Source organism: Cebidichthys violaceus, unplaced genomic scaffold (assembly GCF_023349555.1).
Source record: "Cebidichthys violaceus isolate CVI_PGR_0920_01 unplaced genomic scaffold, fCebVio1.0.p SCAF_27, whole genome shotgun sequence".
In the NCBI taxonomy this organism is placed as follows: Eukaryota; Metazoa; Chordata; class Actinopteri; order Perciformes; family Stichaeidae; genus Cebidichthys; species Cebidichthys violaceus.
This window is the reverse complement of record NW_027176450.1, coordinates 3323820-3350947: the sequence shown is the minus strand read 5'-3', so window position 1 is coordinate 3350947 and position 27128 is coordinate 3323820. Positions and strand designations below refer to the sequence as shown.

The 27128-nt window shown below is 41.6% G+C and overlaps 1 protein-coding gene across 1 annotated transcript; it reads right to left on the bottom strand.

Annotated features, from left to right (window-relative positions):
* Positions 1–122: 122 nt before the first annotated feature.
* On the bottom strand, positions 123–25954 carry jhy (junctional cadherin complex regulator). The gene is made up of 8 exons (XM_068721438.1): positions 25537–25954; positions 19954–20671; positions 16326–16409; positions 14903–15351; positions 14369–14633; positions 5778–5863; positions 4827–4956; positions 123–3122 (listed from the first exon to the last, which is right to left on the bottom strand). Exons 1-8 carry the CDS (start codon positions 25908–25910, stop codon positions 2922–2924), a joined length of 2307 nt encoding a protein of 768 aa, XP_068577539.1. The 5' UTR covers positions 25911–25954; the 3' UTR covers positions 123–2921.
* Between the last annotated feature and the right edge of the window lie 1174 nt (positions 25955–27128).

The following is a 27128-nucleotide window of genomic DNA, read 5'->3' as shown; positions in this document are numbered from 1 at the left end:
TTTTTGCACAAAAGTATGAGAATTTAATTTGCCAAGAAACAAAATAAAAATGCAGTATAGTTCAAACATTTAATGTATTTATTGTGGCGCCATAAATCTGGTTTTTCGATGCAGAATGTGGCCATGGGACAATTTTATTTTATTGATTTGAACTGTATTATTATTTCTAAATCAGCAGCAGTCCAAATTCAGTTTGGCAGTCAAAATACATTTTTACACATTTCATTTATATGGTGTTAAGACATAACATTCTGAGTTTTGTTCATGAAACAAATGGAACAAAATAACAACAAAAATCTATCCAAGAAAAACATTCAATATCATTTTTTGCACATTTTGGCATTTTACTGTCAGTGAACATTGTAAAGATTTTTGATTTGTGTAACATTATCATTTGGAGCTGGAATTTCCTGCAGCAGTGCAGTTTTCTGGACCATGTCAGTGTTATTCTATTATTTCACTGGCAACGCAATATACTAATGCTGCAGACTGATGTGTCATTCACATAATCTTTCAATAATCTTGTTAAACGAATGTCCAGCATATCAACTATCCAATCCACCTCAGGTCCACAAACAACTCTGCTGTAAAACTGTAGCAGCAGATTCATAAAAAAGATCAGCCTTCTTGTGAGTGTTGTAGTCAACTCTTTATTATCTAATTATTAATGTGATAACAATGGAGGGAAGAAGTGTAGTTTTTTTCTATATATTTGATGACACATGAGCCACATACACATACGTACATCTTAAAACAGTCCTGATTACATGTTTTATTTTTTTTTACCATAAGCTGCATCTCTGACTGGGCTTTTGCAGAATAACATGCTTTCCTCTCTTGTCCTTCGTGCTGGAGTTGCCATCCTTTCCTGCCTTTTGAAAAGCAATTCATTTTCATCTTCAAAATGTGATCGTGATTAACAGGCAGTGGGGAAAAAAACTGCGTGGCGAACAGGCCATGCAGAAGGTGATCAATTAAAAGATTAAGTGTTTTGCAACACATGGACGCATCTGCATTTGGACCTAATAGCAGGGCCATCAGCTCATTTTCAGGAAGCCTGCCGCCTACTGAAAGCGTGCTTCTCACATCAAAGCCTCCACGTCTGCCTTAGCTTCCCAATGGGCAGAAAGGGATGCTAATTTGGCCCCCTTCATGTATAGCGGGGAGAGACTCTTTCAATTAACTGGATTTCAATGGCAAAAAATGAGTAGGTGGGAGCTAAAAAAGAAGCAAAGAGACTCAGTCTGGATAGGCGGCGTTTCTCATTAAATTAAAAAGGGCTCGGCCATTTGTTTCCAACCGCGCATCTGAGGACTTAACACTAAAAACACAGGGCTTCAAAGAGTCCATGATGGGTTAAATAGAGACTATAATCTCATTAAAATATTGCACAGAGGTAAATAGTGCTTTGATAATGATCTGAGGGTTCAATTAGTAAAATGAGCTGCTTGAGAGTGCTTTGTGTTGGGGAGGAGTTACTACTTACAATAAGGCTATAAACGCAGGACTGCGAGCAAATCAGGGGAGCTTCAAAGTGTCATCTTCATTTGAGCAGGTTTTCTCTTCCGTAAAAGGAAGACTGTGACCCACAACAAAGGGCGTGTGGAATATTCTAAGTTAAACAGTGTGTAATGGGCTAAAACAACAATATGGGGAAAAATGAAAATTGAGTGTGGGCATTAATAACTGTACTGTGGGACAGTTGGAGGTGGACTGAATCATATCAATGAAAAAGGCTCAGTGCAGTCAGTGACATACAACAACCACACTGCATTGAGGCCAGTAGGTGTTACATAGAGATATACAGTTTTGTCTGATAATATTGCATAAGTGCAACTACGAAAATCAATATAATGCATAGAATACTAATGTAATCTTTGCTGCTTGTGGTAGGTGATAGGATGTTCCTGTGTGTAAATATATATTACAGCAACAGGAAGGACGGATTCAGAGCTACACTTGCTTCATCATTCATCTTAACACACTGGAGAAGAATTCATGAGCGCCAAAGTCGGATGTAATAGACGAGGCATGACAACAGAATTCATCCCAAGTGCAAAGGTTCATTTATGCTAGGGGGGGTAACGTCCCGTTCAGCCTACCTCAGGTACGCAGAGTTGCTTTGACATGTTTTTAATAGCAGTATTGTTTGCGTATAGAGAAGATAACATCAAGATACTATTAAAATGCTATATTTTCCATTTTGCAACATAGTTTAGCCATTTCAAGTGCGATTTAGGCTTGCATTTTTTCAAAAGAGGATTCCGTTTCAACTTTTCGCAACAGAGTTGTTGTTTTTTTAATCCCAAACACACTCCACACATTCAAATAAATGGAAGGAGTGGCATTTTTGCTGCAATACCTGATTTGGTGTGAATGCAGCCTAATTCAGACGTAACAAGGAGCCCGTAGCTACAGCTGAGTGGTAAAGCCAAGGCAGAAATGCTTTAAACTGCACTTCCTTTAAGTGTGAATAGACACCAGTTAAAAAAAATCTTAGATACAGTGGGAGTCCATTCAAAACTGCTCTTTTCTTTTTTAAAGTACACCTGAAGATGTTAGGATCTCAGTAGTTAATTCCTATAATCGGTCTTGGTGGCTCCAGTAAATAAATCCAAGCTTCAAAATGACCATTGTAAACCTATTCTCTGGCATCTATGATTAAAACAAACACTAGAAATTAGTAATCTAATGCATTTCTTGTCAAATCTTTTCTGGTGACACACAATGTTAAAAGTAAAACACAGATGCTGGCTAAGGCTCTTCTCAGAGATCTTCTTTATTACCTAACTTTTGTAATTATTATGTTGGCGTGATTCTAGGCCAAGCTAATTGAATGAGGCAGCATGTTGTGTCCTACATCTTAGAATATCTATGAGAGCATGGGATCCATGGACTGTTTACTGGAAGTGCACCTTGCCTCAGACAGCAGGTACTTTTCTGAAGAGTGCCACAGCCTGCTTTTCTTCTTCATGCCGTTTTCTAAGGACTTCCAGTGTGGCCAGCTGGGAGACGTCCGAGTAAGAAGCATGCTCAGTGAAGCCTTCGGACCGGTGTTTCTGTCTCTGCTTTGGTTGAGACTGTACAGGGGGTTTGGCTATGGTCTTGGCATATTCCAAGGCCTAAGATTGAAAAAGAGAGAGATCCATGTTAATGTACTAACTAATTACTGTAAACAAGCTGCAGTCAAAAATGGTACTGGTCCTCCAGATGTGTCTCTAAAACCTCTGTCCACTGCGAATGGTTGTGTTTATCTGATGTACAGTACAAGGTACATGTCATGGTTCTATAACTTTACTGGTACATTAAAATACAATACAGTTCGGAGCAGGAAAAAGACAATAGCATATTAATCAGCTGACACCCGTTCCCCGTGAAAAAATTGAATTAATCCGAATGAACAACCTCTGACTCTATTACAGACTGTACAAACTGGAACGTCAAACTCAAAGTAATATATACCTAAATAAATAGCCTATATAAATCTCAAACTCAAAGTAATTAATAAATCTATATCTGGATCACTGAACAAAACAAATCTCGCTGAGAGCATTTGATTTGTTGAAAGAGAGGAGTGAAAGGTTTCTCACGGCCACATCAGCTGGAGTACATGATGTGCTTTACTTCTGCCGGTTATTTTTGCATAATCAGCTGACTGAATTGAATCATTAGTAAGAGAGTATCTTTAAGTCTGATTTGTTGGATTACATAGTTGTTGGTACATATTCCCAGATTAAGGGTGATTCTAAAGTGTGTGATTCATTTCATGGTGAATAGTGAGGTGGCCGATTATTTAGAAGAGAGAATGCCAAATTGGTAAATTAGTTAAAGTAACAAATGAATGATGTCTTCTATTGTGGACAAAGAGCTGATAGTGCTGCATAATGTATTCAAGATCACTTTTATGGGGAGAAATAAACTGAAAATCAGATATATCGCATCGATACCACTTTTCAGCTGTTCACTGGGGCCACAAAAGTTTAGCCCAAATCTTCTAACCGTATCGCCAGAAAGAATCATGCGCTGAAGGTTTTGGAGTTTTTATGGAGTGGAGAAAAAAATTCAGATGTAGTCTACATTGAAAGACGTAATTTAAAGTCTGCCACACAGTTATTGCTGGAGTGCCGGCGCATTGTCTTATTTGGGAATTTATTAAATTACGTTACACATAAAATGATGGTGACATTATTTCATTTCATTTCTGACAGTGACTTTTTTTGTGTATTGCGCTCAAATTCCATCAAAGCATGTGGCAACATTATGAATTTAAAAACATTTCTATTGACTCAATAAGATGACAACGATTAAAGAAGATAAAGAAATAATGCCCTGGTCTCTTTGAGCATCAGTGATGACACTTTAGGTTTTCAGACTTTAAGCTTTATCAAGACAAGCATTCATCTGCATCTTCTCTACAGTACAACAACTTCCTAACTTTGAATTATCATGGTGTTTTGTGTATTTGTTAAATACACATACAGTAAGAGCGCAACTGTTAAGTTAGTCATTATTTAAAACATCTGTATTTTCCCCTAATGTATAGTCATATTTTGCTCACCAGCTGTGTGAGACCTGTTATCCAGGATCAGTCATGCTGAGTGAATCCAGATACCAGATTGGATCCATGTAGTGACATTCTCCCTGATCTCATACGCTCTTTGTCATTTCACTTAGTCAAAACTTGTCTCTCAAACAACCACAAGCACACATGCCTGTTGACATGTGCTAGGTTTCACACACATACACATTCAAAGAAGCGCACACACACACACACACACACACACACACACACACACACACACACACACACACACACACACACACACCTTCATCCTGGGAACTTTCTTGTCATTGCCTTCCGGGTCCTTGGCCAGTAGAAAGGGAATCCTACTTATCTTTTTGTTCTGCTCGCGGATCACATTTGAATACAGCTTCTGTCGTTTCAGTTTCTCAGCATGATGACGGCGAAAGAGTGAGAGAGGGAGTGAGAGAGAAATTGAAGCAGATTATAAAAGGGGGTTTTAATTAACTGAGCCATTTCTCCCTTAAGGCCCTTCTCTTTGTGCTCCCCCAGCAGAGCCTCTCCACGCAGCCCAACAATACCAAACACAGCCAGCCATTCAGTGGGGCTATCAACATTTACACATATCATTCACTAATAGGCTTGGACCTGGAGATGCCTAGGGCTCAATCTGGTGTAAATTGGCCAAACATGCTCACTTTTTACAACTGGGGATTAAAAGATACATCCCAGCATAAAGCACTTAACTTCTTTGAGGTACCCTCATTTGCTTTGTAGATGTAAGTGTATCTGTGGAACCGCATGGGAGCCTTTAAATAAAGAACTATGACAGTTGTGAGAGAGTCAGTGGACACACAGTGACACTCGTCATCAGGATGTAGACACAGACATCATGTTTGACCAAACAAATTCTAATCACATTTGTGAGTCACTGCTTACAGCTGGTATTGCAGCAAAAACAGCAAATGAATATAAAATCCTGGTATGTAGGGCAGCTTTTGTATTGTGTTCTTCTGTATCGTTCTGTATCGTTCTGGTATTTAAAGACCAGAGAGGCTCTGAAATAGAAAATAGAAAATGTGCACACTAGTCTACAGATTAATTTCTGCCTCATATTGCTGAAAAGCTCTAATTCATAGTTTAATTCTAGTTCATTTATGATATATCATAAATGAACCCACCTAACACAAACGGTTGGGTCTGTGACAATTTCTGCTGAGTTGATCCTGACTGATGTTGCATTTCAATACTTACTGTCTCTTCCATGGCTGTGTAGTCAGGACCCAGGCCACGCAGATTTATATCTGACTTCAGCTGCTTGTAGTCTTTAAGACTGTATGCCTGAGAGAGAGAGAGAGAGAGAGAGAGAGAGAGAGAGATTTGATTTTTCAAAAACATTTAATTTACATATTTATATTTTTACAATTTCAACGATTCAATAAAGTGCTAATGCGTTTTCCATAAATATACATAATATTCTACCTGATAAAAACTTTTGCAAATGTCAACTCATTATTGACCACAGAGCAAACAATGTTGTTAAAACACCAGCGCTGTTTAAAAGCATCCAAATCTCCAATGTGTTTATAAAACCTAATTTCTAGCCAGAGTCTGGCCCTGATGTTGCACAGCCAGACTACCTTGGCCTCCTGCCTCTCCCTGTTCTCTACCCGGTTCTTCCTACTTAAATAAATCGCCATCTTGGTTTCTCCTGAAAGATAGCTAAGGAGCTGCCACTTTTCTTTTTCCATTTTTTTGTAGGCAGCTCCCATGATAAAAACTCTTTCAGTAAAACCCACCTTAAAAAGACTAAAAACCAATGTTAAAAGAGAGAAGAACTCTGCGAGTCTCTTGCACTCAGTAAAAACATGGTAAATAGTCTCTCTAAGGCTGCAGAACTGGCACTGGCTAAGAACAGCGGGGTTAAGAACAGAGATAAAAGCATTGGAGGCGACAGCACCGTGTAAAATCCTCCACTGGAGGTCGTCAGTCCGTTTCTTGAGGGGAGGTTTATATAAAATCCTCCACTGTGGGCCAGGTACGTTCTGTCCCAGTCTGTCTGACCACACAGTGGGGAGTCTTTTCCACCAGCTGCTGCAGGCACAGGGTTTTGGACTTGCGCAGCGCCCCTATCAGGCCAGGGGTGACGCTGCTGCCGATGTCCAGCTTGGCCCTGTGAATCAAAGGTTCTCTCAACAACCAGTACAGAGAGTTGGACTTTGGGCACCTTTTATGAATGAAAAGGGCCCAAGACTTAAAAACACCCTGATAAAACGGAGGCAGCCCACTTACCTTTAAAACACTAGAATCAATTAAAAACAGAGCAGTATCCAGCCCCAGGTTATCTGCACGTCTGAGAATGCAGCTGGCCACATCTCTCCACACTAAACCCTCTGGACTTGTGAGATATTTTTGCACAAACTGAATTCTAAAAGTGGCCCTCCGGGTGGCCAGGTGGACGAGGCCCTGTCCCCCCTCCTCTCTGGCTAAAAACAGCACCCGTTGTGGCACCCAGTGTAGACCCTCCCAAAAGAAATCAACCATTTTCTTCTGTATGTGGGCTAGAAAGCCTTAGAGAGGGTCTAGACAGGTTAAACGGTGCCACAGTTGGGATGCTATGAGATTATTTAAAACCAGTACTCTACCTTTAAAAGACATCTGAGGGAGCAGCCATTTCCATTTGGAAAGTTTTCCTTCAATCTTTTCCGTGACGCCCTCCCAGTTCTTCTGGACTACGCTCTTTTGTCCAAGATATATCCCTAGGTATTTAAAGCCGTCCCTTTTCCACACTAGGCTCTGGGGAAGAACTGGGAGACCGTCACGCCATTCACCAACAGCGAGGGCTTCACTTTTCTTCCAGTTCACCCTCGCTCCCGATGCTGTGCTAAAATCTTTCACGATGTTGGTTAAAAGGTCTGCATCCCTTTGGTCCTTAATAAAAACAACAACGTCATCCGCATAAGGTGATAAAATAGTGCTTTCACTAAAACCAGGTAAAACCAGACCTTGTAGGCTAGAGTGTATTCTGATGAGGAGGGGTTCCAGGGAGAGTGCATAGAGCATCCCGAACAGAGCACAACCCTGCCGGACGCCTCTACACACTCTAAAAGGAGCACACAGACTGCCGTTTATCTTCAGCACACTCTCAACCTCACTGTACAACACTTTGATCTTAGCTACGAAGCCAGCGCTGAACCCAAACTTCCCCATAACTTCCCCATAACTTTCCAGAGGAAGTTGTGTTCAACGCGGTCAAAAGCCTTTTCCTGATCTAGAGAAATCAGACCAGTATTAATGCCTAATGCCCAAAGAGCTGGAGACCTCCAAAACATTTCGAATGAGGTAGACATTGTCTAACATGGACCTGCCGGGCACACAGTAGGTCTGGTCCCGATGGATGACCTGCTCCATAGCTTCTCTCAGCCTGGAGGCGTAAACTTTGGACAGAAGCTTGTAATCCACACACAGTAGAGACACAGGACGCCAGTTGCCGATGTCCTGCAGATTTCCTTTTTTTTGCCAGCATTACTGTGGCAGGACATCGGCATGGAACCAGAGGCCAGACTTTCATTAAAAACCTCTAGGATGTCAGGAGCGAATATATCCCAGAAGGCTCTATAGAACGCTGCAGAGAGGCCGTCAATGCCAGGAGCACGCCGTCCCTGCATGCCCTGCAGGGCGGCTTTTAGCTGTCGAGCTTCTTGTTCATCTCCTCAGAGACCTGAGGTAGTTTGCCACAGAACCCCTCCATCAGTGCCTCCTCCTCCCTGTACTCGCTGGTATACAGGGAGGAGTAAAAGCCGACAGCTCGCTTCCTTATCTGGCTTGGTTCCACCACCGGCTGCCCTGTGTCTGCTAACAGTGAGTGGATCACCCGCCTCTGCCCACTCTTCTTCTCCAGGCCGAAGAAGAAGCTAGAGGGAGTGTCCATCTCTGTGATGGTCTAGAATCGGGACCGGACCAGTGCACCCTGAACTTTAACATCCAACAGGTCGGCCAAAGCCATTCTTTTTATCTTGAGGACTTCAATATGTCCTACTCTAAAAGTATCCATTGTGAGTAAGGAAATTAAAACAAAAGTAAAAACCAATAAATTAATTAAAACACACATTGGAGTTATTGCCATAACCATCATTAATTGCTCTTTTTGCTTTCAGCACAAGTTTTTTCAATCTAAAAACCTCCTCATCAGTGAGGCCAGACTCACTCTGGCTCATGTGGAGTCTGGCTGAGTTATAAAATAAAACCAGGTCTGGGAAAGACTCCTCAATTTTTACATTCCTCTTGCTTTTTACTTTCTGCAAAAAGGTTTTTACAAACTCTGCAGTGTAGAGCTTTTCTTTCTGGCTGCTGGTTAAAAGAACACTCAGGACATCGCTGCTGTCTGACACACAGCCCTCACTCTCACTGCCGTCAGACTGAGCCTGTCCTCTACTCGTCTCCTTGTTCTCTCCTACCTTACTGGCTTTAGCCTCACTGCCTGTGTTCTGCTTCTTTTTCTTCCTCTTAGTTGCAGGTTTTGGCTCCCCTGCTTCCTCCTCCACCATCTCAGCCTCCTCCACCTGCTCCTCCCCCATATTCACTTCTCCACCTGCCTGTACTTCTGCCTCAGCAGACTCCTGTACTCCACTACCCTGCTCAGTGATGTCCACACTACCTTCACCCTTTTCCTTTCCTTCTCCTCCATCCTCACCATCTCCCACCTCACCCAAAGCCTCTCCCTCACCACCCTGGACACACTCACTCACACCGTGCACATCACTCATACTCACCCCGTGTAGGTCAGGCAGGAGGCATCTCCGCTGTGGCCGAGCTCGAAGCGGGACCGCCCGCCGCTCCCTTGCGACCGGCGGAGCGCCGGACGGCCCCGCCACAGCGCCGAGCGCCACACCCGGGCCAGGTGGATCAGGTCCCCCTGCCTCGGGCAGGCCCTCACGGTATGCTGCTCCTCACCGCAACCGAAACATTTCATCGCCGACGATGTTGCGAAAATCACGTAATCATAACCATCTATCTTAACGTGGAAGCGGAGGTTGAGCTCCTCGTTCCTGTTGTTAAGTATCATATACAGGTGTCTGCGGTGAGACACCACGTGCTTCAGCAACTGAGACTTACATCCAGACAAGATCTTCTTGATCGGTGACACCACCTTTCCGTGTCTGGAGAGTTCTCTGCTGAGGAACTCGTCGGTGATGAAAGGATTGACGTTTGACAAAACCACTTTTGTGGCAGGTTGCGTCAGTGGCAACACCTGAACGAACATGTCGTTTACCGTGAGGCCCGCCTCGATGACTCGGTTCACCTTCTCCACCCGGGTCCAGGAAAATGACCACGGCGCTGTTCATCCGAGCGGCCAACTTTACGCTGCTGTGTCCGACCATGCCCCCCACAGCCAGCCCAATGTCCTCCACGCTGCACGGAAAGCAGGCGCTGATCTTAATGCCGTGCTTTGGCATGAGGTGGGACAAAGTGTCTCCATTCACCATGGCGTCTTAGGACGCCGACCGGCGAGACACCGGTAGGAGAAAAACACACCAAACAAAACAACCCAAACTCCCCAAAACAAGATTAAACCTAACCTAAAGTGCAAACCAACTAATAAACCACATTAAAGTAATATACATAAACTAGGGAAAAGAAAAAAAAAGTCCAAAAACCACTCGCTCAACGACTCACTCACACACGCTCACTCCCAGCATGCACTGCAGAGAGAGAGAGAGATTCAAGTTCTGCAGGACACCATTTGTGCGATCAAACATCAAGTGACACTTTTGATTACTTAATTTGAAGCTGACCTTTGTTGAACTGAACTCTATTTATTTTGATGGCAGTCAAAATGGCTCAAACAATAGATTCCTGACTGCAATTTGGATCAATTTTGATGTCCGTCAATGGTGCACTGAGAAAATAATAATAATATACCAAATAATAGACTAATGCCGGGCGGATGACATAGTGAGACAAAGCCTCAACGTGAGTGACACCGTTTTCACCAAACATTCTGTAACATGCTTCTTGTTTGGCTTGCAGAAACAAAGAGAAACACTGATAAATCAAACAGTACAATGCAGTGGACTCCAGTGAGCTCTAAGTGTGCCAGAAAGTGCTCAGCAATTTCAGGAATATTTTCAATATTGCTTAAATACAGTACTATGGGTTACACTACAGTATCTCTAACTGCAACATATATACGGTGTATGTAACTGTGTATGGTGAAATATATCAAAGTCAAGATGGCATTCCTTGGTCTGATTAAATGGGGTGAAGTTTAAGTGCATGTGTTTGGGGGATTCTTGACATGATAAAGCCTGGTTCACATGCCTCACACCCAGTGACTGTTTTCATACTTTCAGTCACACTAGTGACGTGACTACAGGGACGGCAATGTCGGTCAGTCCACGACTTTGGTCCAGACTGAAATATCTCCACCAAATAACTATTGAATGGATACCCTTGATATTCAATGATCCCAGACGATGAAGCTCACTGACATGAATGATCCCCTGACGCCATGAGGGTGACCTTTTTAGTGAATTGCATTTTGGATGGGTGTCATGAAATTTGGTACAGATATTCATGGTGCCCAGAGAATGTATCCTGATGAATTTGGTGATTTTCTGAATAATCATCTTGTCCTGCTTGCACATTAAAGTTCTCATTTATCCAGTGAAGTCTCTCAAAGACTTCTTGATGAATTGGCAGCCAATTGTGTGCAGACATTCATGGTTCCCAGACAATTTATCATAAAGACTTTTTCTTGCCTAGTGCCACTGTGAGTGTGTGAAATGAAATGAGTGAAATGGTGGCAACCCAGAAACCTATTACTCCTGTGTATTAGTTTGTGTGCATCAGTGGTTGTTAAATAACTTGACACAAACAGTATAGAGTATAAATACGGTGTCAGCTTTGAAAGGATTTCCTAATCAGGCTTTGATATTACATTGAAGTACTTTTCTCAGGGAACTCGATGTTGAGCTGAGGTTGAAGTGATACTGGCAAAGCAACAAAGAGATGTACTGTATACCCGCTCCTAAGCAGCCACTGGTGATGATGGCGTGTGTGTGTGTGAGACCATAGGTGCACGGGGGCATGCAATCCACAAGCTGCCCCAGACAAAAGGAAGCTAATCATTCCAGATTTTACTGGCTGCTTTTTCGGAAGGAGGATTTCAGTTTGCTTTAGCCATTGGCCATTGACACAACAGGGTACCTTTCTTTCCATGCCCTCTCCCCTCTCACTCCACCCCTAAGTCACACTCATCTGCTTTCATGCTCGGGCATGCAACAAGACTGCTTTACAACTTGAGCCTGTAATCTCATCAGACATGATGACGGGAGGTCAGGGGGTGAGAAGGCTGGGCACCACAGGATGAATATGTGTGAATGCAACATCCATACTTTCTAGCCTTCCTTGGGTCTAGCTAACTCAATTGTTAGTTGAGGTAACAATACATATGATGCACTATACCAGGGGTATCCCTGACTGATCTGATTGGTCAAGTCTTGACTATCGTTGACTGATTTGCTCACTGATCCCCCCTCTGTTTAAACTCTTTATAAAAAAAACTATAAAAACAACAAAACGATTGTCCGAGATACACGTGACTATCGTCTAGCTGTTGTTTCACAATAATGGACCGCGCTGTTTATTGTGTGTAGTGTACAGTGCCGGCTCTAATGAGCAGAGATCGATGAGACAGGCAGAAGGAGAGACATGGTTTCTAAGCCTGCTTGCTTTTCGTGGCTGTAAATCAAACTTCCGGTTCTTATTACATTTCCACATATTGTATCAATCCACAGACAGAAGGGAGGTGAAGAGAACGTCAACGAGAGCCACAAACATCTGTTTCTAGTGCCTTGCTCTGCAGATTTTAGAGATCCTTCATCAATTCATAAAATATCTAGAGCTCTGGTAGTGCTACATATTTATGTGAGCACTCTGATTAATAGATGTATTCTTTAATTTTTAAACGGTAGCTTTCTGTTGTTGATATTTAGCCTTACTGAGGCCAAGATGCTGCTCCGATGGTCCTGCAAATTTTGGATAGTGCAACTTACTCTAGTTTTATTCTCACACGCTAAGGAGATTAATTGAATGCACTAGTTATTTTGAAATGTTTACTTACAGTATTAAAAGTAATGGCAACGGTGGCGCATGTACATGCTGCGGCCAATAGTGCCCATGAATTTTGCTAAATTTTTGTCTATATTTGTTGTTTTTTTCGTGTTTATCACTAATGGCATACAACGAAATACATTCATCAACATCTAATGTGAAGATGTCGGCCATATTATCTGCCCAGAGAATTGTTTTTCTTGGTGCTGTTTACATTCCTTATAATGCAAATTCCTTATTTTTTTTGTTTGTCATGTGTTTGTTGTGAATGAGCTACAACTGAATTGCATTGCGCATCCCTGTATGGCATTATGAAAATGAATGATCCTTGTAGCCTTGAATCCTTGAATAGACTGATATTTAAACCAAAAAAGGATATATTTTAGGATTTATTGGGAGAAACCAAGCAATTTATGTAAAATCAGACATTCAGCACCCCCATATAACCAGAACAGAATGGTCCTATATGTCATAATCACATTTTTACAACACTGCGACAATGAAATCAGGCTCCTCCTTAGATCAAATCATCAAATAGTCGACTGGTTGAGGTCCCCCATACATATGTTTCCCTGCCTGCAATTGGGGACATTGCGGGACAGAAGGGTATATTTGCTGAGAGCATGGCCAGTCATGTGCAAATGTATGCACACAGAGATCACATTATCCTTTTGTATTATGACACTTAAAGCTAACCTGATAAGTCAGACGGTTTGTTATAGAGAACCATCTGACAAGCTGTCATTGGTGATTAGTCTGGCCACAAGTTGTTCAGACAAAAAGGCATTACTTCAAGAAGATGGATATCCTGTGATCCCGCGATTTTAACATAATCTTGTGATGTTGCAAATTCAGCTGCTGTGCGAGGTAAACTTAAAGCATGGCAGAAAAAAACACTAGGTTAAAATATCAATATTTAGTTTGTTTGTTGTCAGTCTGCACTAATTATGGGATTAGTTTCACCAGTGAGACTTGTACCAGCTTGAACAGCAAGAAGTATTTTTGCGACCGTCACCTGCATTTAAATATACCCGACATCAGGACCCATCTCAGCCTGGCAAACCAAAGGAGAGATGGAAAAAAAACAACAACAGCCAAATCATTAAATGCAAATGGGCATCTTTAGTGGCCCTGCACCTCACAGACTCTCTCCCTTCTAATCACCTTATCCTCTAACACATCTTTAAATGGCTTTTCAGAGCCTGCAGCTCTGTGGTTTATATAGTCATCATCTTATGGCAATTAAGTGTAGCTTAGTGGAGCTAGACAATTAACCTGATGTTTTGTGCCCTTAGTCACCAGAACACTCCTGCTGGATTAAGCTGTTCCTGCATGGAGACAGCTGAGGGGATTATCTAGGACTTCAAAGGGGCATTTATTTGTGTAACCTCTCGTGTACGTGGGGATTAAAGGGGAATGCCACTCAATTGAAGAATTCATGTGTCACTTTTGTTAGGTGAAACTGCATAATGAGTCCTTTTTTTTCTAACTAGAACGCAATTATTCAGTATGTGTTGAGTGAGTTTTGTGGCCCTTGAGCCCTGTTTAACCACAGTCTTAAGATGCACGGATTTCAAACAAATACTCACGTGGTGTTTTTTATTATCTGTGTGACATCCAAGATTAGATGGCATCTAAACACAATGATAAACTGACGAAAAACTAATATAACCTCCAAAGTAGGTGACAAAACCGTCAGTATTCACAAATGACGCTCACAGACACACCAACCTTGTAAGTGACTCTCGCCCTTTGCTGCTTCTGTTTCTCCATCTGAACCAGGTAGCCGTTAGAGCTGCTTCTATGGACGGGATTGGCTGTGTTCCCATCAGGGCTCAGCTCGGTCTCTTTTCCTGTCATTGACTTTATAGCCGGCAGAAGTGGGTAGGAACCAGAGCCCAGTGACACAGGGGTGGTGGGTGTCCTGGGGAGGTTTTGTGGAACTTGCTGCTGGTCCTCCCCTTCACAGGTTAATGGCCACTTTAATGCAGCTGCCCTGAAACACAAAGTTATTGGTGGATGAATACTGATGACACCCATAATAATAATAATAGACTACTACACCAAAAAGTATTTTTCATATTGTATTATTTTATATATTTGGGGTATCATTGCTAATCAGTTTACATAAAACACAAGTGTTCTGTCATTTGTGACCAGTGTGTTTTTGAACCACTATCATCCGGTGCAGCAATGATCCAATTTATCAATGAGATCCTCAAATTGTGAGATTTGGTCAGAAAACAAATTCTATGTATGGTTCACCTTTGTCGTTGTTCGGAGCAACTCTCCAGGTCTCGGTGGTGCAAATGTGCGTTTACCCCTCTCCAAGACATCTGGGAGGACATTCCTGGATGTATTTGTTGATATCCAGGGGACAAGGCAAGTTCGTCTTCAGATGCAGAGCTCCAATGTGGACAACCATGAAGAGACGCTAAATCGATGATGTCATTCTGGCCTCTCTGCTGGATTAACGGAAGGAGATGGGAAGAAGCGTTGGGGTTGATGTTGAGGTGGATGGCGGGGAGCAAAGGCTGCGATGGAGTCGTCTTCTGGGGGTTTGGCTGAGTTACGGCGGCCGGTCCTGCCAATGGGGAGCTCAGACAGTCTCCCCAGTCAGCTTTGACCCCCGGGGCAGGGGGCTGCTGCTGCGGTTGGGGGGGGATGGGGTATTCTTTTCGCAGGGCTTTCTTCCTTTCGCTGATCTGGGTGACCTGGGGTTAGAGCAGGATTAACAGTCTGAGGATAACATTTTTTCATTGATGTAAAAAGTCAGAGCAACAAAAGGGTACTGATAGTGACTTTGGTGTTATTTCACAAAACCCAGACATATGGCAAGATCCAAGCATATTAACATGATTTCCCACATAAAGCCTCCATATCCAAACAGGCATGTAATCACAGAAACAGTCACTACCATACACAACTGGAATACTGTGTTTTAATACCTGCATACAAACTCTAATTGTGGGTCTGATTTTGCCATCATCGTAGGCAAAGACTGCTGCTGTGAATGTTGACTGTCTGAATCCTCTGTATTCTGTGAGATATGCTAACATGCAGAGTGTAGCTTTGCCTATTTCTGAAAGTGTTCTGGAGGACAAAGCATCAACTCTGAATCTACCCATTCACATCAGAAAAACAACAACAGACAAACACAAGCTCTTTATAAGAGGCACGATTCATTCCCAAGTGTAAGAAGGGCTGGAGCTCTTCTTTGCATGATCTCACCAAATTATTTAGCAGGAGGTTTATGAGCAAGTGAAAATTGTCCCTGTTCAAATAAAGAAACATAACATCATGCATCTAATGCCGCTGATTTAGCAACCATCAGCTTTGCCCATTCCAGTGGGAAAATATTTATCAAGTGCTCAAAATAATAATGCTTCTCAAATCCTCTCCTTTTCACTCCGGCGCCTCTTTTTTATTTTTTTAAAGATCATCTCTGGAAAGCCCCAGTGCAACAACAGCATCAGCCACTGTGTTTATATTCCCTAAAGGAAATTAGAAGACAAGGTGATAGTGTCCCAACTGTGCAGCAGCGAGGTGGCCCTTGCAAGCACGTAAACATCTAAGTGTCCATAGACACAATACTGCAAAAGAAACTACATATTACTAGATTACTAGATTTTCACACTGCTGTTTGTGCTGACATATCAACCAAGTGAAAAGATCAAGAGCATCCTACCCTCAACTGGTGTGTCTTCAGCTCGGGCTCTGAACTGTCCTTTTGACTTTCTGTGCTGTCCGTCTCCTTAGGAGTTGCGTGCACCTTTAGACAGAACACAAAGAGAAAGCAATGTGTTGAAACAGAAGTCTGTCTCTACACTTTCCTAAAGCCGTTTAAAACCAACTAAACTAAACCTCCTCAGTGGCATCAATACTGCATCCATCACTATCAATGCCTGTCTTATTGGATGGACTACATCATAATACATTAATTTACTTTTTCAGTTGTTCCTAATGTACCCGTTTGTGGCATGGAAATATGTTCCGTTAATGCTGTAATGAAAATCATTTAGTTAACTTCAGGACTCCCCTCCGTGGCAGAGGACCATCTGAGTGGATCGATGGTATTGACAGGCTGAAGACTTTTCCACTGAATGCCACCAATTCTGTGAGCTTGACTAGTTTAAGGTCACAAGGAATGAGTGGATCCAGTTGTAACATATCCATCAATAAGTGTGTTTGTGATTGCATCTAATAGGCTGAGATGCAACTATTATGCTGAGAGCACAAACCACCTAGATCTCATGCAGTTTCAATATGTAAGCTGTATGGTCCTCTGTCTGTGGCTTTTGAGGACATTTTTATGCTTTTGGTAATTAACTGAGCCATATATGAACTCACCAACCAAACAGGGGAATCTTTTTGAAATGACAGAGAGCCTTTTAGGGTGCTGTAACAGATGATCAATAAGGATAGAGCAGTCGTTTGAAGATCAGGAGCAGGTGTCAGTGACTACTTCATGTCCAGCAGTGTACACACTTGCGCACACACCTTTACCCATTCCCCCTGCCATTGCCTTTTGTCACCCATTATAAACCTCCCAATCAGTTGGAGCAAATGATCAAGCCTGTATTGCATTTTGAGCATGGTAAGCTGTGTAATATCTTTTTTACTAAATTGGGAGGCTCGTAATTGCTTTCCTGCGAGACGATGTCACAACAAAGTCTGGCAATTGCAGCAAGCTGTATTACCTCCTGTACCCGGGAAACATCTGCTTTTTGCAATGAAGACTTCAAAGGGGCTGTGGATCTTGAATTGCATTTAGCTGCTATTGTGGCCAGCCCAGGTAATCTTGATTAGGTGTTTAGACTGAGGCAGGGTATACAGTGGCAGAGAGCTCCCCAGAGCTTTGGTCTAAAGCTATTAAAAGATTGTACATTATGTTGCCCTGGCTTTGAAGTGAGGGCCTGCAAGAGGAGTAGGGACTCTAAGGGGTGAGTGCAATAGCAGAAGATTGATCTGCTACTTCTGTCTTTATCAAAGGAGGCCCAAGCCCCGATGAAGCCAATCATGGCTACTGCCACTTGGCTGAGCTAAACATTTGCTGCATTAGGAAATTGTGTACATTTAATAACACGTCTAATTATCACAAGTTGCCTTCAGATGGCCGCGCTCTTCAAAAGAAAGCTGTTTTAAAAAGGGCCGAGTAACAACAGGTTTGTCTGGGCACATATTGATTTGTGAAACTGATGTGATTTGTATATGGAGTGTTTCTATCTTTTGCAAGAAGTCACAGACAAGTACGGGTGGGAGGAAGCACAGCAAGTTTTGTGATATAACATGTGTTATCTTATGATGTTATCTCTATCTGACCTTTAAAATGACATTTCCAAAAATCAAATACTGAAGGTAGAAGATAACAATATTCTCATATTACTTCTTTGATCTTATGATGATATGATATTTCATTCTGTGCTTGTGAAAATAAAAATACCTATTCCAAAGCATTCTGAGACACGAGGCACCAGAAGGTGCTGTCTTAATAAACTGTGACTCTGTAGAATCAGTTCAATGTTTGTGTATTTAAATGAACAGTTAAACAAAATGTGCATTTGCCACTGACATTCAGCCTCTTATTTCATAATTATTCAATAATGCAGGTCAAAGAGAAGTCTCATGATAATGGCATCTAAAGAGTTTTGGATCTTTTGATTTTGAGAAACCTGCTCATGTTCACATATCAAGAATGAACTGTACAAGTTGATAACAATTGTGTTTACTCTGTCTTGGGATGGATTGTCTCTGTTGGCATGTTAATGAACTGCAGTTTTTACGTAGATATTCCTATATTTTGGTGTCTTTTTTTTTAAATATGGTTGAAAAGGACTTTGCTTTAAGTCTATTTCTGATCAGCTTTGTTGATACATTATACAGTTGCCAGAACATACCAATTCACAGATTAATCTTATGATAAAACAGGAAATAGACGACATGCAAATTGGTGCCCCTTCTTTTGTGCCCTATGTCCCCCATTAAGTAAGACTTTGGGGAGACGGGGCAATGGAAAACTAATAAGTGAATTCAGAGGGAAATGACAAAACACAAGGGTTCCGGAGAGGGAAAGGCTCTGGCTCTGTTTACCATTGCACAAAGCTAACGGCTCTTGACTATGTAAATGGTGATGATATGAGACATTGTCGAGGGCTGGGGCTCAGGTGGTTGGGGGGTATTATAGCCAGCAAACAGTCTTGTGGCCCAACAAATGGGGAATGCGGGCCATCCCAACCAATTATGCCACTGTGCCAGGTGCAGGGATCTCTAAGAGCCTATTGGTAACCATGTGTCTCTGATGTTCTTGTTGTACACATCAACTCATAATAAGCACTGCATTGCCAGTCATGGCTCTTTTTATATGGTGGAGAAGAAGGCAGATGAAAACAGCTATGCTCCTCTGCCAAATTAATTTTGCAAACTAGGTCAAAGCAAACATCATAGGATACTCTCTTAGTTGTCTGAGGTGACAATAAAGGTATATAGATACCAATAATGTTACTAAATGAGAATAAACTTGGCTCATGCAGAAGGAAAAAAAAACAAAGAAGCAAACAATCAAGGCCTATATTCTGCTCGGGGGAACAGCTGCATTCAAGGAACCGTCCATTAGCAGTGTCTCCAAGAGGAGTAAATATTGTGACTCACAGTGCTTTTCATGTGAGAGGACAGTAAACGCAGATCTCTGATAGACATAAAGACACAACAGCATGTGTGGTGCAGGAGCACTAACAAGCCCCAGAACTGACCTCTGTGTTTAAAACATCTTAATGTTTTAAGACATCGCAAAACATACCACAGCTCTATCATCAACATCACATTCATTCGCTGATACTGCTGTTCAGGCCTAATATCTCAATCATGACTACAACCACAATCTGCCATCTTCATTTCCAAAACAAACGGTCATTCATAGAGGCCAGTATCAAATAGATTAATCTGTCCATCACCAAACAAGGCCAAGCGGCAGATCACATAAACTCAAGTGTAAACAGTGACAGTTTATTCTGTGATTTAAAGAACTAATATTATATATTTCATTCCAATATATTTTCCCGGCAGTCCCCAGTGAAACCTAACCTTAAGTCCTGTAAGTGTAACGAAAGCTCGACGGCCCAAGAATCATTATCAATGTTAGTGCAGCTCCTGCTGTCTGTTTCTGTAATTGCAACCTGTTTCAAGAGAGGGCCTGCCTAAGAGTGGCCATTACACAGCTGTTTGAGAATGTATCACATGACAAAAACCCAATTCTCATTCAGGAATTTTATCCGCCAGCGTATGTCGTTGGTTGAGAAAACTCCAAATGATATACACACCTTATTGACGTTGTGAGGCATATCCTGCTTACGTACATGCACACTCGCATAGGAGCCATATTTGGACGTGTTGCGTCCCAGGGTTGTTTTGTTGCGTTCCACTATGTCCTCTTGCAGTCTTTCTAGCTTTTTGTTGAATAAAACCTTGGGAAATGTGCTCATTTGCTGTATTTGAGTGGGTCCCCCTTGCGTACGTCTCAGTTCTTGCAGGCTGGACGTAGCATGAATATCCTCGGTCAGCTCAGGAGACCTGCTTGCATTTTCCCCAGCACTGTCACAGCTATTCAAATACTTTGCTCTGAATCCTTTCAGCGAACTTTCGTCACTTTCATTTTTAGTGATACTGCAGGATGGCTTTGAATGGTCAGCCTCTGGTGATTGAAGTTGTAACGTATGGTTGTAACAGTGGGCTGACGTCGCTGTCTGAACGTCTTCTGGGTGGAGGCGGTACGGCCGCGCAGGCTCATTGCCAGCCATGTCAGGAGTCACCAGAACAGCTGGACGTTCGACGTTGGTGTCGACGATGTATCTGTATCCTCCTTTTATTACGGGTCCTTGGCTGTCACCGCGTGACTGAGCGGGTTTCTCTTTACGGACCTGGTAATATTCCTCAACAGAAATGTGTGGACTCTCGCTGAAGCAGCCCGCTCCCCTCAGGTTGGTCCTCCAGTTGGGGTCATAGCGTAGGTCATAACAGGCATCGTCAGTGAGCAGCTGGCTGCGAGGTTAAAAAAAAGACAATAGCAACAATGATCATATGTTCAATAACTAGCCTAAGACTAATAGTTGCATCAGTAAGTTAGAACTCTATTGCTAATTGTAATCCACAAGAATTAAGAAAATAAGAGATAAGAAGAGATAAGAAATACATTGGGAATTATCAAAGAATATGTCCATATATGTACACTACAGGCTCAATCATATTATTGGTAACTGATTTAATTGTTGGTAAGCAGCTTTATTAATGAGACCTGAATGTCACATAGGCCTTTACTTTAAGGTCAAAGGAACAAGGGGCATTAGACAATTATTAGAATGATGATGTCCTCAAACAAAAAGAGCTGGGCCTTATCAGAGACTTCTGAAATTGAAACAGATGAGGGAGATTATGTGCCTGTATTTACAGATAATTTTCGTATTTTCACCTCCAGGCTCACTAATGAGAGTGTATTTGAGAGCTACTAGCGGGGGAATGGTTCACAAACGGCAATTTTCAGCTTATGAAATGGCTTGAAAATTGCAGGCTAAAATGCTCTTTCTGATGGTGATGAAAAGATCTCATTAAAATAAATAGCAGAGAGCCTCTTTGTTGTGCTTACGGAGAGGACGAGGGGAGCCTAATTCTCCTGCCGTTATGTTGTGCATCGGGGGGGGGGGTTGCCTAGGTGTAGGGCCCTTCACTTCGATGAGGCCAAAAGGGTAAGGGATGTCTCTCTAATGACTCAGACTCAAACAAGTTGGAGAATGCATTATAGACAACATGCAGCTGAACGTGATGCTTCCAACACTGGCAAAACACCACAGCCTAATATTTCTTTCCGAGATACAGACACCTAAATACAAAAGCCAAAGAAATATTGTGACAAACACTGAATGGGAAAATGAAAAAACTGACTACTCAAATATGCTTTCGCAATATCTCGAGCGAGGTGTAAAACATAGTCATGAGGGATGAATGGAGTTGCTTAAATAGGAATCTTTTGCTTGAATGAGAAATGCCCATTGGGATTGTAAACTATGCAATGGCACTGTGTGAAAAGGCTTACCCGCTTTGAGGAGGACTATGAGAACACGATGATGGGAATGAGACTGTGTCCACTGCCTTGGCTCTATGAAATGGAAGCTTTTGTGAGAATATGTCATGGTCATTTTCCTCTGAAACAATGTACTTTGGAAGCGGACCCACACTTGGTGTGCATCAATCTGCGCGGGTTAATGATGGGAAAATGGAGAATGCCCCTTCTATATTTTGGAGGGAAGTGGCTGCGGCCGTGTCCGCTAGAAAGTGAAGGGAAACAACGGTACGAGTCGAATAGAGTGCAAAAAAAAGATGTGGTGTTGTTCTCACCATAGATGGCTACCTCTGCTCCTTCAAAAGAGAGAAAGAGAGATCTCCTTTTCAGCAACAATGATCCTTGTTAATGAACCACGAGTGACACTTATTGTGATCCACCCAAACAAAACAAAAATCTAATTTACCTCAAATGAAAGCTGTTATTCTGAAAGCTCCTGAATTAGGCCATTTTCTCTACAATGTGCCATCGGTGCCTGCATCTCATTAAATTAACTGACACCACTTCATTGTTAAGTGATGAATGAGGGCTATTTGTCTTTCATCATCCATGTACTGTTTAAACGGAAAAGGTTTGATTGCTGCCGCCATTCTCCTTGCTGTATAGCATCTAAGCAGCACTATTATCTGCTTAATTTCAATTACTTTGTCACAGACATTGAAAGTGACCGTCTAGTTCAATAGGCAAATTGAACAAGGGCGTACCCATCTCAACCTCATCATGTTAAATAGCTTATATAATGCCACGTTTATATCATTATTGTGATACACAAGGCTACACAGCCAATAATGTGATAAAAACATTACAAAAAGTTATTTTCTATATTTTTATCACCAAGAAGTGAAGCCTGCAGGTTCTTTTTTTCAGTTCTTAGCAATTGTTCCACTAACATAAATCACTGCCATCTACTGGCCAAACCTCATAACTCTATTTAGTCACACGTTTTCTAGAGTCATCTAAAGGATAAAGTGGGGGATTTTCTTTATTTGTCTTACTGTCAATAAAGTCCATTAAAGGGCAAAACCAACATGTATTCTGTGTGTATCAATGTTGGATGTACTCTACTGTTCAAACGGTTTTAACTAAATGAAACCCTTATAATACAGACAACAAATGTATTATTTACATTTGAGATAGTTTTGGCCTCAAAAGAAGAATGAAATGAGTAAAATGCTGCTGTAACCATTTCCCCCCAAATACACTTTGATTTTGAATTTGTTTCCAGTCCACAAAAGCCTAAGTGACCCTGGATCATTACTGAATATTGGTCTCTGAATATTTTTGGGACGTTGTTTTGTCTGCAGTCTACTCAGTGGTGTGATTGAACAGGCTTGAACTGGGATTGTAAGTATGTTTAGCTGATATTACCCGATCAAGTTCCAGTAGAGCTTCTGGAACAATACCTGTTAATGCCAGCTTGTTTTAAGCATCATTGTGCACTTGACACTGAACTATTGTAATCTGCACACATTTTGATGCTCATCTTCCAGTTTCTTTTACCAATGACTGGTGGTTTTCAAGGGTTTTCCTCTGTGCCACAGAGCTCCACTGCTGTCCAAACACTACTACAGCACGCTACGTGACATGGAGCCGGGACAGTGACTTAAGATTTTAGCATTGAAAAGAAAACCTGAAGTGAAAAAGAAAACATTGGCATTGAAAGGTTATATTGGCACTGAGTAATAAAACAAAGGCATTAGAAAATAAAGAATGAATGTAACATACTTTTTAATTTTTTACCATGCACTTAAATCTTTTTATCTTATTATATTTGTATATGTTTTTTGCATTCTTTGGATTTCAACAACAATCTTCAGAATTTCTGCTTCAGGTCAGTCTTTTTTTCATTTTTTATGCTTACAGTTTCTATCATGTGACAGTGGTTTCACTTTTATTTCCCTGTCATCGTTTTTATGGGGCGAGGGTAAGGAGAGTGTGATTTCCATATCGTCCATATTGCATACTAAGGACAAAAGGCCTTGCTTCCTGAACCTGCAGCTACTCCAAAGCCTCTGGAATGACTTCCATGCTACACTTGGAACTCCCAGACGACAAGTAAGTCTGTCTCTCAACGCCGATGTTTGATCACGTTTAACCACGCTGGGATCAATTCACTTTTAACTTATGTTATGTTGTACAGCATACTGTAGGAATATCTGTAACACTTACACAACACACTTGTATACATGCACACAAACACTTACAATACTCCCTATAGCAAATACAAGCTAAGTCCGTACCATATTCAGAATCAGTTTAATACGTCTGTTTATGTTGTGTAACACCTTTGTCTGTATAATTCTTCACCTGTTTGATAAACAAAAAGCTAAATTGGTTTATCTGGTTTGGCAGAGGTCTGCTGAAACACGCGCTAACATGAGCTAACATGTATGAGTTAATTGTAGTTACTGGATGGAACTCCAGTTCTATGAGGACATGAATAGCCCTCTAACGGGCTGGTCAACCACCTTAAAAAAGTTGGCGTGAAAATCAACGTAAATTTCGTCATCAGAGGGTGTACACTATAGGCTCTGTGCTAACGTCCTGATGAATCAGCTCCATAATTCAGATACATAATACCCATATTTAAAGCGATATTGCATAGGTCAATTTGTTCTTCATCAGCCTATAACTATCCTAACATTGGTAACATCCTTTTTAGTTTGAGATGACTAAAACATGAAAGAACTAGAGTTCATGCCCACGCATGATAGAAGCGTGCCATCTGTACAGGGAGGAACAATGCAACATCTCTCATTTCTGGAAGAAAGTTATGGAGTAGACAGGAAGCAGCTGAGCACTGATGCACAGCAGGGACATCATCTACTGTCCTTAGAACATTAGCAGTGAATCTGCAAACTGTTTTTCTTTCAGTCAGTTTGTCTTCAGAAATCCTCATAAAAACATCTGCACTTTCAACCTGGCTGGACCAGAGGTTTTGGCCAATTTCAAATGCCAACGTAAGATAGAGATACAGACAAAACTACAATACATCAGAAGATGAAGTATTGAAGAATATTTTCCAATATAGTTTTGTTTTTGTTCGTAAATTGTTTTTTTGGCTACACTCCAAAGAAGACAATGTGAATTTAACTTCTTCTGTGTTGACAACAAAACAAAAATGTTGGTCCCATTCAAGCTTTTGTCAAAAATTTTGTCGAAATTGAATTTCAACAAAAATGTTCTCACTTAAATAAATGGGCCTGATAGGGATGTTTACCGGAAATTATACATAAATCAACCATGATGTCAAATACACGGGACACCGGGCAATGTGTTTATTATTGTACTGCAATATATTACACACTGTCTTCTACATTTAATGCAGCGCTTCTGAACCAGAGTAGTACAGACACGCAGGTTTCTTGGACTTTTATTGCACATATGCGAGACTGAAACCACTCAGATGAGAGGCGTTATAGTGCTTCGGCCCTAGTATTGAAGAGCTGCTGTAAGTTCTACAAACCACCAGATGTCACTGTGTCTTTTCTGTGTGTGAAACCCCAAAGCTTCAAATCTTTTACGGCACAAATAAACAGGAAAACAAATATAGAATACTGCCACTACCATCTTTTAACACAACCCTGAATCCTTGTTTTACTGGTGCTCTAACTTTGCCGGTGTGATATGTACTCAATGTGTTCATTACAGCCTGATGTCATTGTTAGGTGCCGTTTCATGGTCAACAGAACACACCTCCTACCACAACTAACTGATGCGGGGTGTGTATATGTGTTACTTTGGATACCATCATTTAATTGCAACACCAAACAGAAATTGAGTAACTTACCTTGTTCCCTCTCTTTCATCCATGTGTGTGTCTGAATAGGCAGTCTGTAACAAGGTGGGGGTGTGTTTGTCATGGGGGTGTGCTGCTACATCAAGGCTATCATAAACCTGATGATCCTCAGTTTCATCATCATTGCACGCATCTTCATCTTCGTTCAGGCGTTCAGCATTCTTCTTTTCAGGCAGTGTGTATTTGTTTTGGTCATTACGCATTTGTAGCTGCAGCTGGTAAGTTCTCTCGTGAGCCAAGCTCTCCGTGTCGGACTCCACAGAGTCCCCCCGGTCGGCCAGAACTGCTGGTCTTGGAGAAGGGCGCTTGTCTTCCTCCATCTTCAACATTTGAGACATCTTTTCATGTTTCAGTCCCTTATCCATCCAACATTCAACTGGAGAAGGTTGCGACAGGATGGCAATTATAAACACTGCAACCAACAAACAACAAAAAAGACAGATTTATTGTACAAGAAGAACAGCAGGCTATAAAAGCAGCAGAAGTATGTTGAGCATTCGTGTCTTATTGATGCTTTAAAAACATCATGATCAACTGCATGCTCTTTACATTTTTGACCCCCTTTCTAACCCAAGTTCACAATGTGCACTTGAATAAGTCACTGAAAGCCGACACTAAACATGTGTCAATATTGTCTCATGCATAAGGATACTGGCAGTATTATGATTGATCTTTCATACACAGTATAATCAGGCAGCCCCACCTGGATTATACTTAACAAATTAGTCTACACCAATAGTGAAAACTAACAGCAAATTGTCAATCTGCCTTTTACTCAGAGACATTTTGACTTGTCACTGTATGGAACACAGCTGTCACTGCAACAATATCCATGGCTCCAGTCGATCAAAGTGTTCCAGTAAAGCCAATGGCTTGCACAATACCAGGACCCAGACACTGTGACACCTGAATGGAATTCAGCATCATTCATTTTTTGTACTTTCACCTGTTGTTTTTCTCCTGTGACATGTCAACATGTCCACTCTGAAAAGGGGTGAGTGAGAAAAATAAAGAGAAATGTTGAAATCTGTAAGTGACGCACTTGAAAAGATAGCAGACATCACTAGTGGCGTTGATTAACACCCACAATGTCGTAAAAGGTACCACAGCATACAGACGTTTGAGGAACTAGCTGATAACAGCGCTCAATCCCTTTATAAAAACGCACTCATTATTTTACATTACAGCAGCTGTACCTCTTCCCTTACAAACTGGTAGGAATAGAGCGATCTAAGCCTGAATGCATTGCATGTTGGAATATAACCGCGAGTAAAACTGATGTTATGTCATTGTTATACATTCACTTCATGCGAAATGAAAGCACCCATCGTTTTACATTGACTTGAAATGAAATAAATAAATAGGTGTATTTTGCCTTCAATAAAGCTTTTACACTAAAGAAAATAGTCAGTTATGTCTCTTTCTTTGCCATCGCTTAACTGTAACCTATCGAATGAAGTCAACTTAGTATAACGTTAAAGCCATCTGTCAGCTAGCTTAGCAGCTATTTCGCCAAACGACGCGAGCGTTGAGGTAAAAGCTGAATATATTTCAGTTCAAACCACGTGAACATATCCAGCGCA

Bases quoted from the DNA above. Each gene is read 5' to 3' on its own strand.
- jhy (XM_068721438.1), bottom strand. From the start codon at position 25,910: ATGGATAAGGGACTGAAACATGAAAAGATGTCTCAAATGTTGAAGATG. The intron at 4,957-5,777 runs AGTAAGTATTGA...TCGCCGTCATCA, and splicing joins TACACAGCCATGGAAGAGAC to TGCTGAGAAACTGAAACGAC. The intron at 3,123-4,826 runs GTGTGTGTGTGT...TTTCAATCTTAG, and splicing joins AGAAAGTTCCCAGGATGAAG to GCCTTGGAATATGCCAAGAC.